This window comes from Aulonocara sp. 'chitande type north' Nkhata Bay, linkage group LG5, assembly GCF_057382095.1.
Source record: "Aulonocara sp. 'chitande type north' Nkhata Bay isolate Kocher_YH1m ecotype deep benthic linkage group LG5, A_spYH_male_GT1.1, whole genome shotgun sequence".
Lineage (NCBI taxonomy): Eukaryota > Metazoa > Chordata > Actinopteri > Cichliformes > Cichlidae > Aulonocara > Aulonocara sp. 'chitande type north' Nkhata Bay.
In genome coordinates, this window is record NC_141348.1 from 9,246,976 (window position 1) to 9,264,075 (window position 17,100).

The 17,100-nt window shown below is 40.3% G+C and overlaps 1 protein-coding gene across 1 annotated transcript in view; it reads right to left on the reverse strand.

The window, feature by feature from the left end:
• Window positions 1–2,675: 2,675 nt before the first annotated feature.
• fbln2 (fibulin 2) overlaps window positions 2,676–17,100 on the reverse strand; it is a 69,281-nt gene continuing 54,856 nt past the window's right edge. Inside the window, exons 9-17 of the mRNA XM_086291207.1 lie at window positions 16,457–16,591; window positions 13,154–13,291; window positions 11,678–11,821; window positions 10,492–10,620; window positions 9,331–9,456; window positions 8,496–8,612; window positions 7,630–7,758; window positions 6,102–6,225; window positions 2,676–4,376 (exon numbers count right to left, since the gene is read on the reverse strand). Of these exons, the coding sequence (XP_086147333.1) occupies window positions 4,016–4,376; window positions 6,102–6,225; window positions 7,630–7,758; window positions 8,496–8,612; window positions 9,331–9,456; window positions 10,492–10,620; window positions 11,678–11,821; window positions 13,154–13,291; window positions 16,457–16,591 (1,403 nt within the window). The 3' untranslated portion in view covers window positions 2,676–4,015. The remainder of the gene's footprint in view (window positions 4,377–6,101; window positions 6,226–7,629; window positions 7,759–8,495; window positions 8,613–9,330; window positions 9,457–10,491; window positions 10,621–11,677; window positions 11,822–13,153; window positions 13,292–16,456; window positions 16,592–17,100) is intronic.

A 17,100-nucleotide genomic window follows, 5' to 3' on the forward strand; every position in this document is an offset into this window, starting at 1 on the left:
AAAGATCCTCCACACCACTGGAGCTCCACCTGGCTGAAGTGTTGGAGCCAGAGGTGTAGAGTGATGCTCTGCCACTTTTTGTTTGATTTATTTTTAAATAAATATTTTTTATATATTTATAGAAAATATAGAAGTTTATTTGCCTAATTTCAATAAAGAGGACTTTATATTGGAATATCAATGTTCACTTTTATTGAAACCACCTGTAGAGCAGCACATCACTAAAAGATGAAAAAAAGCACATCAGAGAGTGTTTCAGAAGCTGACCAGTGATAGGCCAGCTCACTGACTTTGATCGTTCATTGAGATGTAAAGAGGATGAAGCAGAGGAAGTGTGCTTTCTGGAAATACAGAAACCTCATCTTTTTATACAGTAATGTAACAGAATAATATTTAAAAGCTGCAGCCGAATGGAGAAGTCACAGAAAAGGCAGCAAACACATCTAAACATAAATCCAGTAGACACAGTTGAATACTGAACAAACAGCCTTTTTTGCTGTGTTGTGGCTCACTTTGAAGAAATTTAGCTCCTAACCCTTTGACGAGATCAAAGCTGGGACCAAATAGCTGAGTTACCTCCGTTAAGGATCGGTGAGTACCTACTGGCTAGTGTTACAAACCATGACTGGAAATAAGTTTGATCTCCAGCTCACTTCCTCGATTTAATGGGAACCTCCGTTAAATAGAAACTGCTGCTAACAGCTTTGTGTCTGATCCCACTGGAAGGACCTGATGTTCCAGCATCGTAACCAGTCAGGCCCATATACCATCGCTGAAATGACCAAGCTGTTTTTGTGATGTCACAGCTCTGCAGCTCCTGGAAAAAGATAGCAAGTGGCCTCCAGAGATTTACCACAACCACAGGTCATAAAGGCTTTTTAATGCACAGTTAACACTGTGAACGTCTGTTTTAATGGAAACTATAACGTTTATCTAATTGAAACCATAGTGCGATGAAAAACTACAATTACAAATGATATTTTCCTTTGGTTTCACACGTCACACAAACCACAGCCTCATGGGTGAAAGTACTTTGGTTGACTCATCCAGCACAAACGCAACTTCATGTGTGGAGATCTGGTTGTTCTCACGTTGCAGTAAGAAGGTGGGTCCTGGCCACATATTTTTAGCTGTCTTGATAACCCTTTGAAGTTGAGACAGATAATCAGAAGTCACACCCCCACATGTGTGGGACGACGCCTCAATAGCCGGATGTGTTCGGGCTTCAGCAGAGAGGAAAGAGGCCACCCATGGCACACCAGTATCACTGCTCTACTGGCTGAGCAGTTTCCTAAACAAGCTTTCTATCATCTAGTCGCACAAACCACAGGGATGCACTGATTCTTCACTGTGCTCGTAGGCCTATTAAAGGCTTTCATTTGGGAGGGTATATTCAGGGAGGTTTAATCTAAATTCTGCTTCTACATTATTTTTGTTTGTGTATTCATTTTGAAATTTGTAAAAGAATAACAGACAAGCAGGCATTAACCACAGAAACTTACAGCTGAGAGAGCACAGCAGAGGACGTGCTGACCAACAGAATAGCAGGAGTAGGAATACAGTTACCAATAAAATGCACTAAATGTGCTATAATATTGACGAGGCCGTAATATTTTATAAAGCTTTCAGCCTGTACTGTGTTGAGGCTACAGAGAAACGTCTGTGTGGGCTGCTGGGTGCTCCAGTCTTCATTACTGCAACAAAGACGGCATATGTCAAAGGAAGCAGGTAAGAAGAGTTGGTTTGTTGTGTATTGATATACACTATTCGAAGTGACTCTTTATTTCTGTGAATCTTTGCTATGAAACGTGTTAACTTGAGCTCAGAAACATAATAGACACATCGAGAGTATTTCAAGTACCAAGAAAATCTAAACGCTCCTTTTGTTGTTTTAGAGTAAGTCAGACTAAAAAGACCTCATAGAAAATAAAGTCACTTTCAGTTGGATTCAGAGGAAATGTTGGGCCTCTTCATTTTGTTTTCACAGCCTATGAATTCTTACTGCATAGTACCGACAAAATTCAACACAAGCAAACAAACACTCAGAGATCAGAGATCAGGTTTTTATGTTTGAGTAGAATTTGCAGTACCTTCTGCAAATACAACACATGTATATACTGTGTTTAGTTTTTATTTTTATTTATTGAATTATGTTAAAAAAAGATCGGCATCATCCTTTAGAATAATTTATTCTAGGATTCGGTAAAAAGCTCTTCTGACATTTTATGTTGGGTGATTTCACACCCAGTAACTGCAGTCTTAAAATATCAGTGTTATTATTCAGTAAAACCTCCTATCAGCCAAACTGTGGTGTTTGATTTTTACAGTGACCCCACCCTCTAGTTTCCAGTTGAACTGTCATCTATTGGAATGTATTAATAGGCTGGAGCGCACACTTTCCGGGTGGGAATACCACAGGGTGGAACACAGACGACGATGTTCCTTGTGGAGCAGCGGAAGAGGTGATAAAAACATTTCAGATAAGAAGTGCCTAATGTGTGCGGCACAGCTGTTTTTATTCATAATATCTAAATTACTTTATAAGTGTATTAATAGTGGGACCTTCTGACACCAGTAGATGGGGATGTGGGTTCACTGTTGACTGAGGAACCAGCGGCCCAGCGTGTGACGGTGTTACTGACGTGGACAAACGCACTCTGACACTGTGACCTTTTATTGACAACGGTTTGATCGTCAGTCAGTTTACAGATACAAACGTACATGCTGTGTGAGGCCAGCCTGCAGTTAACGCAGCAGGCTGAGTCAGTCCTGCACACCACACAGGAAATTGTCTAGTGTGTAAAAGAGAATGTGGCTTTTACCCTGAGATAATTACACAGTCAAATAAAAAAGATGCATCTGGTTACAAACTAAAGAGTATAACATGAAACAATAAAATGTAACCCCCCCTATAATAATACTGTCAGTGCTAGAATGACATCATCACTACTTTTTTGTGTGTTTTGAACTCATTTGATCAGATCACATATTCATAAATAATATACACCAAACGCTTGACCAAATCAAAAATTAGGTCCAAAACGGGCAAAATAATAATGAAAAAAAAAAAAAAAAACCCTGATGACATTAATTTACGTAGTTTTGCTTTTAGTATATTTTATGAGATGGGAGAAAAACGTTCTTCTTTCTTTTTTTAATTGGAGAAACGCTCCATTTCCCCTTTGTGTTGCCCAGCTCTGTGGATATGTCACTAACATTTATCATTTACATGTGAAATATGCCAAATCACAAAAAATACCAAGTGAAATAAGCATACGATACCAAAATAAATATCCTTTATTTGATTTTTTTTTATCTAAAACTATTGAAAGATTATTTTTTAAACTACACAAATAAAGATTGAAATTGAACGATTTATACTGCTTCCTAGACTTCTGAGACCATTTGTTCTCATATATTCATTTTGTCAGTTTTGGACCTTATCTATGGAAAAGTGGCCGCTATGCATCGTGTGATGTCACCACAGCCACATCACCATCCTGGTGCTTGAGTGTGCCGTATTCTCCCGGATGACAGCTTTTCAGGCCGTTGTAGCATCTCCCTCTCTGTAATGTGAAAATCTCTCAGCTCCTGTGCTGACATATCAGTGAAGTGAGAGGAAAAAACAACACAATCTTACAGTTGTATCTTAAAGCCAGCCAAAGGTGCGAAACATCACCAAAAGGGTAATGAGGGAATAAACCAATAACCGAGACCAGCCAACGTCTATACACACAGTTGAACAGACACTAATAGTGCGAGTGTATAAAAGCTAAATTATGTTTGCTAGAGTGAAGCTGAAAAATACATACGTAGAAATACAAGGTTTTTCAGGAAACATTACTTTCAAGGAAACATAGCAGAGAGCCTGCCATGATAGGAATAATTCAATCTTTGGCAATATTCTACAAGATTCCTAGATCATGCTTTAACCTTTAGAGGCATTACAAAAATCTAAACGCCAAAAATGTTTAGCACCATATGAAATGTCTAGTCTCTGTCTGTCTCTTTGGTATTACATAGTGCTGGGTGTTATGAAGACGTGAATCTTGGCCAAGAATGAAGTGAACGTCCCTTGCCTCAGCAGCTTCATTTCCACGTCTATCAGGAAGTCTTTGGGCTCGCGGACCTTTCTCTGCAGGTAGACGGCACCTGTGAAGCTGTTCAGCTTGCGTGTGCTGAAGTATCCCTCTTCATTCCCCTTTCTGATGCTAATGACAATATGATCTCCAGAGTAGGCTGGGTTAGGGCCAATTCGGAAGATCTGAGCTGGAATGATGATGTTGGTCTCATACGTGAGCTGGTAGTAAGTGATCCACAAGGGAGAGTTCTTACAGTCTAAGGAACTGGCGGGACAGTTGATCCGCTCACAGCGTCTGAAAATGAGCCAGGGAAGATGGTGAGAAGACGTAAGCAAAACATTGTTTGGACACTGTGCTGCTCACTGAACACTCAACACACAAAATGTCTTGACATTACGTTTGTGAACTGGCATCGAATAAATAGAAGTGATCCTATAGAACCAATTCTAGATAACGCATCATCTGTGCAAGGGTGGAAAAGGGATATAAGACGGGTAGGGAAGAGATGCCGTTTCTACTGATGGTTTCTTGTTAATCATCACAGACCATGTCAGTAAGCTACAGCAGCCTCTGGGCTTTCAAGACTGTGGGGGCCCATAGAGGTGAAAATCAATGTAAGAAATAACCAGCAAATATGAAAATACTATAAAAGCACATAAAACACAGCAAAATTTGAATAAAACAATGGAAGTAGAAAAAAAACAAATGTCACAGAAGACAACTGCCATGTTTTTGGGGACGTGACGGACCACCTGGGAAAGTGACACAAGCCATATGAGGGATCCCACTGTGCTTTAACTACATGATTCATATATTACTGTAGATATATGTTTGCTATGAGCTGTTTACTGTCAGCTTGCCACATCTGCAGCTGTTCCATCACCTCAAAAACACATCTGTTGTGTGGGGTGTTTTGTGAGAGCTTTTGCAGCATTTTCGTCTTCTTTCCTTGTCTATTTTTCAACATCCGTTGTGTTTATGCAGCATTTTTCTTCTTCTGCATTTGTTGCAGTGCCTTTCCCCTCTCTACACTCCCTGAACATTTTGAACCAAGCTGCAGCGTGATGCAAAATCATTTGCTTCTTAAAGCACATGTGATTTTTCCATTGCTACTGGAGTGCTATTGAAAAGAGGTAGCATGTAGCAGCACTGCTCTTTCACATCACTGCCCCCTGCTGCAAGGATTCCATAATAACATAGATGAAGACTGTGGATGCCAGTGGAAATCAGAAGCCTTTGTGGGTCTTTCCCACAGTGCAATCTGAAGCTCCGTGACTGTTTATCCATCACACATCAGGATTTACAGCCTGGAGTTATCGTTGTAGTGCACCGTAATATTTGCACAACTCACATCAAGACAAGAGTGCCTAGGAACCTAATACGGGAAGACCAAGACACATTTTAATCTCAGCTGTCTGTCCGTGACTGCCAAGTCTGCTCATGAATGAAAGATGTCTCTCCATGGGGAGCCAAGAGATGTCACACTGAGGGTAATAAGGTGTCTCTAGGTAACACTGATAAGACGTCTCTTGTGGGCTGACAGGGGAGTGAGTGTGTGTGTGTGTGAGTGTGAGTGTGTGTGTGAGTGTGTGTGTGGTGTTGCTGTTCAGTGGAGCGTAGAGCAGGGAGAGCTGCAGAGACGGCTCTGGGAAGCACCGAGCTGATCAAAGCCATCTGACTTCTTCACACAGCGGATGTGAATCATGTTCAGTTAAACAAGCTCACAGCTAACAAGGCCCTTCTGTGCAGAACACTGCGCTGTACGCACATCGATGTATAATGTTTCACAGCCTGAGAGGATCTGGACAGAAACCGTATACACAGATATAGGCCAATGCAGCTGGAGACTGCAAAAACAAATTTTATTGGACCTGTTTACAAAGACAACTCAAATATGGAAACTTATAATACCCTGTGCCTAATGAGCCTTAACCTCGGCATACTTTGATGTAGTAAAAACCTGACTCTGAGCCAAAAGCGTAAAACTTTAGCAGGGGAGAAAATATAAATCTGACTCACGTGTTTGACACTTTCTTGTAGTGTTGAGGGCAATCAAAGGAGAGACACCTGAAGCCTCCCTGAAGGTTGTAGCAGGTCTGCCCAGTGGAGCAGTTGTGGGTGCCAGTTGTGCACTCATCAATATCTGGAAAAAGAGCCAACAATAAATCTAATAAATATCATCATTTTGATATGATAGACTTTTGTGACCCAATCTGAATGATGCAACTGATGATCAACTCCAAGAATAGGAGACAGACACAGTCTAAATGCAACGTGTCTGGATACACTCATTATTCAGAATGACCTGCACTACTCTGAAACTGTGTGGGTGTCCTACTGGAACAGCCGCATGGCTGGGTGTTGGTACCAGTGCAGGCTGGAGCACCGTGTCCAGTCCCATTACCACCAAAAATGATCACAGTTGCAAATCTGCATCAACAGCTCAACCTCAGTCGACTTCAGCCAGTTGCAGCATGGTGATGTTGAGCATACGGTGTTTAGACTACAATGACTAAAACCAATCATAGAATAGATTTGGTTGTTCTACACAATGAAAACAATGCAGTGAGAAATGCATCTGATCTAAGCAGAGACTAAACATGTTTATGACATAAAACATTGTTGTCATCTGTCATTGATGATGATTGGGATGCAAATACAGGGATGCCTGTATTTGCATCCTCTTGGCACTGTGTATGTAATCATAAAGTGGGAAAACTTTGAGTTAGGTTTGCTGTCAAAATTCCACAAGAGTAACAAAAAATCCATTAACTTGGCAAGAAAGGAAATTTCCATAAATCTCTAGCACCAAATTGAACCACTGTTACACTTGTCAAACAATATCAGTTAATAAGGGCTATACAATATGAGCAAAAGTTATACAGTAGTGCAGTTTGAATTTAAGGATTAATAAGTTAAGTGAAAATTGGGTAGAAAAGGGAGAAACTCATTAAACCCATAGGTATGCATAGGTAGAGCAGTAAATGTTCTCTCCCAGATTCAGATTTAGTGTGCTGCTGTTTGCGTAGAGCAGCACGGTGGCGCGGTGGTTAGCACTGAGAAGAGTTTGATTTCACCAACTAGCCGGGCTTTTCTGGAGCTTGCACGTTCTCCCCATGTTTGCGTGGGTTCTCTTCAGGTACTCCAGCTTCCTCCCACAGTCCAAAGACATGCAGTTAGTGGGGTTAGGTTGATTGGAAACTCATAGGTGTGAATGTGAATGGTTGGCAATTTCTATGTGTTAGCCCTGCGACAGACAGGTGACCTGTCCAGGGTGTACCCCGCCTCTCGCACTGTGGGTAAGTAGAAGAGAATGGATGGATGGATGCTGCAATTTGCTCAATCTATTCTTTAACAGCCTGTCACACTAAGTGTACCCACTGCATTTTTAACAAGATTTCTTTGACTTTTTTCTATATCTATTAATGTAGTTACTACATGCATATAACAGCACTGACAGAAAGGTTTTCAATGCTCCAGTCAAACAGTACAAAAATGTAACCTGCATCAGGTCCAAGAAGACGATTACTGTATATATCAGCCTCACCTTTGCAGGTGCGTCCGTTGGCAGCCATGACATATCCATGAGGTGGACAGGCACACTGATAGCTGCCTGCAGTGTTAACACACTGGAAGGCACAGAGGTTCCCGATGCTCTGGGAGCACTCGTCAATATCTGTGTAAAACACACACATGCACATCTCGTCACTGTGATTAAACTGTGAGGAAAGAAAGGTTCAAAAGCAGTCGGGCTTTTCAGCTTTATCTCGAGCATTGTGTGTATCTTATGTGGAACATCAACTACAACTTGGCATCAGGAGAAGTTCTCTGCAGCTGGAACATCAGCCCCTTTTATGGGAAATTTATACCAACACATTTACCTCTGTTTTATAGAAAACCGTTCCTGGGTAGGTTATTTTGGTATTGATTGTCCTGTCTGATTTCATACATCACTCATCCGATTTCTCTACTGTGAAACTAACAGCAAGAGAACGACAGTCTAATTTTAAAGGTGTTCTATGTATTCATCATTTGAAGCATGTTTTTCTGTTGTTGGCTTTCCTGACACAACCCCAAAAAGGACGTGTGTCTTCAGCAGGAGTTGAACCAGCAACTGTGTAAACCACTATAATGCAGCTATAGTGTATTATATATGTAAGTGCAGTCTGTGTATGGTTTTGGATAATAGAAACACTTCAGTAAATGCAGCTGAGGTTCACAACTCTCTGAGTAAATCACAAGTGTTTGTGGGCAACTATTTGTTAAATTTCACACATGTATCTAATTAGATGTGTCTAAATGTGTTGAGTGTAAATCACATAAACTGTAGGAATAGAGCAGTATGCTGGACTGAGGTCTCCATCGATCTCTCTGAAGTGTTTCTACCACACTGGCAACCTTGGAAGAAAATACCTTCACAGGTGTGCCCATCATCTTTCAGGTAGTAGCCTGGGCGACAATAGCATTGATATGAGCCATAGATGTTGGCACACTCCTGGCTACAAGGGTTTTGGTCACACTCATTTGTATCTGAGCACAGAAACAAAAAAATACAATCATAAAATTGGACATAAACGTGTAAATATTTATGCAAGCTGTATGTTAGGAGTTAGATAGAAAAAACAAATATTTGTATGTATATGTTGTAATGTTGCTGCCTCCCCAAACACCTTTGCTGCTCTAGTCATTTATCCAAGACACTTTGTTCAAGACAAGTAACTTGAAAAAAATCGATCTTAAAAGCGATAATCAAAACCCAATGATATCCTTCAGGCAAGCGTTTATCTATAAACCTCGATGAACGCTAAGCTTCACCTTCGGAACAGAAACATTTACATCTGGATTAAGTTCCTTCAGTCACGTCTGTGACAAGCTGGACATAACGTGAATCATGACCGGCTTTGCTCTCTGAAGCACAGTCACATCTCCAGCATGCTGACGACTGACAGCACCTGAACCAGGAAACTATTATTATTACTCTTATCCCAGAGATGGAGACTAAATTAAATGCCAATGGAAAATAGCCTTTATTGATAACAGTGACTTACAAAGGAGACATAAACAGTTTCTCATCAATATACTTAATCTCCAAAGTCTGTGCAAAGACTACTTTTGCCTTTTGATGCTGATGTTGTGCCCGGAGGCTCGCCTCTGTGATTTAAGTTCTTCATGAAAAATAAGACTGTCTGTCTAAACAAGGTGGCATTTAAATTTTCAATATGTCAGAGGAACAAACTGTCTAGCTTACCTTCGCAGTTCTTGCCGTCGAATGCGAGGGAGAAGCCAGCTGTGCATGAGCAGCGGTAGGAGCCTGGGGTGTTTTCACACTTCTGGGCGCAGAGCCTGCCAGAATAGCGCCAGCACTCATTTACGTCTGTCAGTACAAAAACAGGAGCTATTAGGCAGCAGATAGCCTTGAGGCCCACCAAGGACTCAACACACATACTCGATGAGCTTCCCTTGAAGGCCATCCCTCTTTTAAGCCAGCTTTCTTTTGATTGGCTGCTTCTCAGAAGCTTAAGGTTTGTCCAAACACCTATTGCGTGGGACTTTTGATGAATAGGAATACACACAATTGTAATACACGACAACAAAAACTAAAAAAATAACATATTAGGTCAACACTGAAGTAACTACAGCATACGCTCCAATTTCCTGAAAAATAAAACCCAGTTAAATATGACTTTCTTAAAATAAACACTCAATATTAAATATTATTGGCTAATTCTTCACAATTTGTTCAGTTAATTCAGATCAATTCAATTTCAGTTATGTAGTTCAAAATCCCGTTCATTTTACCGTGTCATTATTTATTTAACAAGAAATGGAGCAAAATGCAGAAACAGTGAGTAAAAAACGAAGTACATGCCGTGATTCAGTACCTTGTAGAACCATCTTTAACAACAATAACTTCAAGTAATCATTGTCTACATCACTTTATTAGTCTCTCATATTCTTTTTTATAACGTTGCTTCAGTTCATTGAGATTTGCTTACACACAGCTCTCGTAAAATTACAGTGTGTAAAATGTCAGCTGAGTTCTGCTTTCGTACTCTTTAGAACGTTTAAGCCTGCTTGCTGACATCTGCCTGGAGACTGGACGGTTGCATGTCTAATCTGCTGACAATTAATAATTATGAGAATTATGAGAATATCAGGAATAAATATGCTTTATGTTTCGTCCAAGAATTGAAATCCACAAATAATAAGCATTTTTTACAAATGATAGGCTGAAAGTGTAGAAAGTGTTATCCAACCCAGTTTGGTCAAATCTGACATCATAACAGAAAAGCTCTGATTCAGTGAGCCGACGTTTGCACCCATAGCTTCTCTGGTTTCAAAAGTGCTCGATAAAGTGAACCTTCAGTCTGAACATCTTCACTTGCAGACGTCACACAGTGATACGTACCAGTGCAGACTTTGCGTAAGGCGTTATACTGGTAGCCTGTCTGGCAGTCGCAGCGGTAGCTGCCGGGGAGGTTGTGACAGATCTGGCCCACTCCACAGCGGTGCGTCCCCATCTGACACTCGTCAGTGTCTATGCAGGCAGAAAGAAAGATGAAGCACTTCAACAGTGACCCACTGAGCACCCGAGAGGGTATAACTTAAACACAGCTAAGGCTTGTTACAGTCCAAAAAGACCAGGCATCAATGTTCTCACTCTCTGGGTATTATTATTTTGTTATTTATGTTTTTAAAATGATTTTTATTTTTAAATTATTTTGGAAAATAATTGTTGGTGTGTATCAGAATAAATATTTTCTTGGGAGAACAATTTATTAAAAACAACAATTACAGACCACTTAGGGTTAGTTTAGGGAACCAGTGAGTATTTCAGACAATGGGCACAATAAAGCTTAATTAGTCAATTTCCTTATTTGTGTGTAATACTTTTAAAAATATGGGGGAGTGGTGTGAAGATAGAAAAATGAATGAGTAGGAAGCAAGATTTTAAATAGCAGGGACAACGGCAGGCCAGTGGGATGGGAGCTAAAACTGGATCTATCCAATACAGAATCACTACTATGGTAGAGTAAATGGCACATGTTTGCAGACAAGTCGGCGTCATCAACATACAGCACAGGCAACGACTGCAATCTGCTTGCGACCAAAGTAAAGTCACAAGGAGGTTTCTGATACAGCACTCCCTTTGTGACTCTTGGCGGCGACATTTCCTCTTGCTCATCGACATCTTGATCAAACAATCACTCAGTACTTGCATTGTCATTTATAAGAATACAATTAAATGAAGCATAATTTGACACCATTTAAGAACTGCATGTAAGCTGAACAAGATTTAGTTGTTCTCATTTTAAGTCTGTCTTTTTGAGCAGTTTTGAGTACCAAAGCAGCAACTGAGTGAGAGCATCGATGCATGGTCTTTTAGAAAAACTCTTGTGCCACAACTGTACGATGACCTTTAACTGAAAGAATAGAAGTGATTATAAATAATATTCACTCTTGCATTTTTCCTGGTTGTATCTAATCGATTGAACCTGTGTCTTGGTCAACAACAGGGCCATCAGTGCTTTCATTCACACCTTTCCACAACACCATCCTCCTGTGTGAGTGGTGCATGTTGTGCTAAACCTCACCAACACACTTGGCTCCATCAGGGCTGGCGTGGTAACCATGGCTACACATCACAATCTTCTTCTGGCACGTGTAGGAGCCAACGGTATTGATACAGTTAAAGCCTGAACTGCAGGGCTCAGTCAGGCTGCTGCACTCGTTTATATCTGCAGAGTCAAAAAGATCAAGAATGAAGCTGTGACTGCGCGGAGGCTCAATCCTGATAGGCTTAAGATTACTTCAATTCAATTTTATTTATACAGCATCAAATCACACCAACAGTCTTCTCAAGGTGCTTTGTATTGTAAGGTAGACCCTACAATAATACATACAGAGAAAATCCTCCCACCCTCAGACAGATCTGTGATGTATGTGCAGTCATCTGCAGGGAGACATTACCACTGATGATTACTTGCTCTGCTTTGGCTGTAGATCAGCCGAGGTACACGGGGCAGTTTTATGACATCAGGAGCACCCAGAGGTGAATATTATGTTTCGCTCATTTTGCAGTGATGCTGCCCTGCACGGTACTGAGAAAAGTGCAAGTAATCCAAAGAAAATTGGATTACATTCTGTTTAATCTTTGTGTTAGTACAGTGATTTGTGTTGAAGTGAGCTCAGGAACAAGAGAAAATCTGAAGTCTTGTCAAATACTTTTTCACAGGTACAGCGTGACATCTTGCTATGATAAAGAATCCTTTAAAAAAATTCCTGAATCCAGTGGTGAGCTCAGCTTAATGCTCTGAGGGCTAAGTCATCATCAGCGCTTTCACCAACCCTAATGCTAACTCCAGAATATGTCACTTCTGTGACATTACTCTCACAAGAATCAAGAATTAAGAAGTAAATGCAAATCCATAAGTTTTTGGGTAGCCTTCCTACCAAACAGATACAGAAGTGAGCTAATTGCATAAAGTGCTCGGCAGAGGTAAGAGCTTTTACCACTCATGGACCACTGTGTCTTATCATGTGTGTAAACTGTGTCAGAAAGATGACTTTACTATACATAGACTGATCAAACGTATTGTTGTGCATAATCACTGCCCCAAAAGACCCATGTTAGCAATCTCTTGATATCAGTCACCAGCAATGCCATCGGAGGTTAGGTGTATGTTCTTACTTTGGTTAACCTTTTAACCCCCCTTTCACCTATTTGGAACACTCAGAAAGCTTTACATAACACAATAACTGTAATGCAAAAATGAAGAAAAGACACTTGATTTAAAATCTTGTAGTTTGAAACTCTTGAGAAATATCAAGATAGTTAAAGCCTGGTTAAAAGACAGTTAAATATCAAGAGTCCGAGTAGTACTGCAGCATGGAAAAACACACAGACACAGGCACAATGCAGAGTAAGTTTGATGGATGGCTCTGCTAAAGAGGCTCATTTTGCTTAAGATTTGTCCTTACAAAGAATAGGACCAACTCTATCAGCTGTTTACTGGTCCTGAGTTAGGATGTAATGCTACCCAGCCTGGAGAGTATGGGCAGTCTCTTACCAATACAGTTGCCATGAGAGTCCTGTGTGAAGCCACTGATGCACTTCTGTTTGGGATTACACAGGAAAGAGCCCACTGTATTCTCACACACAAGGCCCATGCCACAGTTATGAGTTCTCATCGTGCACTCATCAATGTCTGTAAAGAAAGAATAGATTTGCATTAGTTTATCTGCACAAAGCAATCTCTCAATGCATTATTCTGTTACAAGAGGCTCTGTAAATTTAGCTCGAGCTCTCCGGCTGTTAGTAGTACAGCAGGGGGCACTGTGACTCAAGCACAGAACATTTACACACTTTGACTCTGTCAGTGTTTAACTGGAGGGAAGAATTCAATGAAAACATCGCTTGATTCGACTGTGCAATTAACAGAAGTTGAACAGAACTTAAATGACAGTTATTGAATCTCATGAGCAATATGAGAGTTTTTTCCTTTTTTTCATGCCGCAAGTAGTTCATTTTGAGCAGGTCTTAATTTGACTTTTCTCTGTTGTTAATATCAGAGGGATACTCTTCCAACATTCTGTCACTGCTTTCATATAACTAATTACTTTTTTTGCCTGCTGGATGGTTGACTAGATACTACCTTCATGTTATGCTTGTACTAATTAGTCCTCTGTGATACGAGTCACATGAGCTTCAAAGTGCAGCACCACCAATAATCCTGCTCTTTGGTTGATTATCTTGTAACATATTGAACCTTGGTATCTGCTTAAACCCACACTTTACTGTTTGGGCCAAGGAAACATGAACTTCCTGTCTTTATGACGATTTGCTGAGTGAGCCTAAATTAGGTGACTTTGGGTAATTGTTTTTGTATTAAAAGTAGTCAAAGATGTTGTCATGTTGTTTGAACAAATCCTTGATATGAAATATTTACCTATTAACATACCAGAACAACCCTTTAAGTTGACACGTAGGTAAGGTCAAAAGTTTTAAAGGTATGCAAGCACTTGAGTCACAGAGGGGCAGTTCGGTTGGGATTAAATCCACCCAGGACTGTATTTATTCTGGCTTATGTTAGCGCTCGCTATTATGCTGACATAGACCATTTGCAAGACATGGATCGTATGATACCCAAACAGTCTAATAAATAATCTGGCCATTTTCAAATTATTGCATTAGCTAATGAAATAACCATCACCAAAACCCCAGAGCATTGTTAATCTAGAGCTAGCAAGCTAACGCTATACGAGCTAATGAAGGACAATAAAAACAACAGCCAAATTAGGGGTTTGGTATTATTCGGTTTAGACAGGCTGTTGTCCAACATACACAACACAGAATACATAAAATACAACATAATGCTACCGTCAGTCTTGTGTATATCTTGTAATTATTTTGGTTGATGCAGGCTTGCACACTGTCTGTGAGTATATGCTGCATACCAATGTGACTAATACTCAGTGAATGTATTTAGTCTCCTTTAAGATGCAGTTTACAAAGTATGGCAGGAATGTTGCAGTGAAAATGATTTTTGCATATTTCCTCATCACTAGTGTTAATTTGATCTAAATAAGTGAGGAAACAAGGATCTAGGACAGTACAACAACAGCAGCACCTATTGCATTAATAATGATGCACTACAGTACACTGCAGTCTTGTATTCATGGATTTATGACCCCTAAAGGATTTCCAATAATATGTGTTTTCAGTAATGCCGCTAAAAAGATCAGTAGAGAGGAGGAGGTGACAAACAATAGGACCAGAATGACTTGTGTGTGAATCAATAATATGCTGCCTCAGTTTGAGCCAGCATGCTGGGCTTGCTTCTTGTTTCTGGACCCTCTTAAAATTTCTGAAAAAGTGGCAACAGTGAGTCCCACACTCCAACACAAACACGAACCCCAGCCAAAGGTAAGTGCCAAGATGTGGAATTACACCAGAGGAAATCTCACAATAAGAAGACAGCAGCTATACCTTGACACACATCAATATGTGTTCGATGAAATGTTTAAATGGAGTATCGTTAATATTCAAAATGTCAAAAGATTTTAAATTATTTTCTTCACATCTGTAATTAGATTCCTGTAACTTTCTCTTTGTCTAATTTTTATTTTTAGTGTCTCATAATTTAATGTTTAAATGAAGCTGACTCCCAGTTTTTGTCAGCCTCTGTACACAAGCCTTTATTAAATATATGACATTGATGCTGAAATTTCTACAGCTTCACAATAACTACATTAAACTATAAGAAATATGGCTCACCAATGCTAGTTTAAACAAAGTATTTTCTTTAGTAAAACTCCCTTGCTTTTTGTTGTTCGTGCTGTAAATGGCTACAGCACTTGCTGTATTCTTGATGTGTAGCTGCTAAGTGAAAAGAAATGAGATGCATCAAGCCCTCAGCAGCCTGGGCCTATTGCAGCAGAACTAAGGGCTGGTTTCGGATCATCGGAGCCAGCTCTAATTGTAGACTTTATACCAAAGGAAAGTTTTACTGTAAACTTAATCTTGTCTGACTCCCAAATGCAAGCTAGGAACTAATTCTACAGAAGAGGGGTCCGAAAGCTGCAGGCCCTGCCCATTCTACTTTTAAAATACCCCAGGAACCACAAGTAAACCAGCTGTCTGAGAGCAACGTGCTGCATTGGTGTGATATGATACTATGAGGTCTTTAAGATGGCACCTGATTGCGTGGCTGAGTACAACAATCTCAGTTTTATCTGAATTTAGAAGCAGGAAATTAGAGGTCATCTGAATGGCACTGAAAATGTATGCCTTCCAATAATACTGCCTAAGGGAAGCATGTATAATGTAAATATTGCTCTCAACATTGAACCCTGTGGAATTCCGTGATTAACCTTAGCGTGAGAGGAAGACTCCCCATTTACATGAACAAATTGGAGTCTATTAAACAGACTGCAGTGCCGTACCTTTAATACCTTTAATACAGAGAGGTCGTATCTCTGTAGTAAAATATAGTTATCACATACAAAGTGATCAGAGACCATAAGAAGAGCATTTGTAGCCTTCACTGGTGCTGTTTCTGCACTATGATGAATTCTGAACTGTGAAACTCTTCAAACAAACCAATTCCTCTGCAGATGATCTTGAATTACTCATTCATAAAAAGAAGATTGAGATTGGTCTATAATTAGTTAAGACAGCTGGGTCAGGTGATTTTGCTTTTATATCACTGTCCTTGCTTTTGTTTTTACAAAACCAAATCATCCTGAAAATAAAAAAAAATCCTGCATATTATATTGAAGAAGACATAATTTCCACCAGCTATTTCAGAGGCTCTGGAAATGACTGCTGGGTAAATTGGTTTAATGAAACACATCAGGATCAATGAACTCACCCTCGCAAAGACTGTTCCGCAGCTGGTAACCAGCAGGACAAGTGACCTGCAGCTCGCACACAAATGAACCCACTGTGTTCACACAGCGCTGGCTGGGCTTGCAACTGTGGGCACCAGTCACGCACTCATCCACATCTGCAGAAAAAGACAACGGTGACTGTGTGTGAGACAGAGGGAGGGAAGATAACAGGGGGTGCAAGAATATGATGTGGAGGTGAGCTTGCTGATGGACGGGTCCCGTGCATAATTTTGCCCCCGTGCTCAGGCTCTCCGAGCGTCACAGAGATCGAGCTCAGTGAGTTAGCAACAGATGGACAGCAGCAAAACTTCAAATGAAAAGTCTCTCTTATGCGTAAGAATTTGTGGCAGAACAGGAAATTACAAATTTTTGCTTTTGCTTACATGAAAACCATCTAGCTGGGAAGCCTCAGGCATGGAAGTCATTCAGTGCTCCAGCTAAAAACCAAGAGTTGCAGTGAAATGTACAGCTGAGCTCATTAATACTTCAAAAACAACAAACAGAGGCTCTTCTACCAGAATAATTGGAAGAGAAAAGTATGTAGACGGAGAGAAACAGGCCTTAGCTTGAAGAATACCACATCATCTGTCAAACATGGTGAAGGCAATGTTATGGCGTGGGTCTG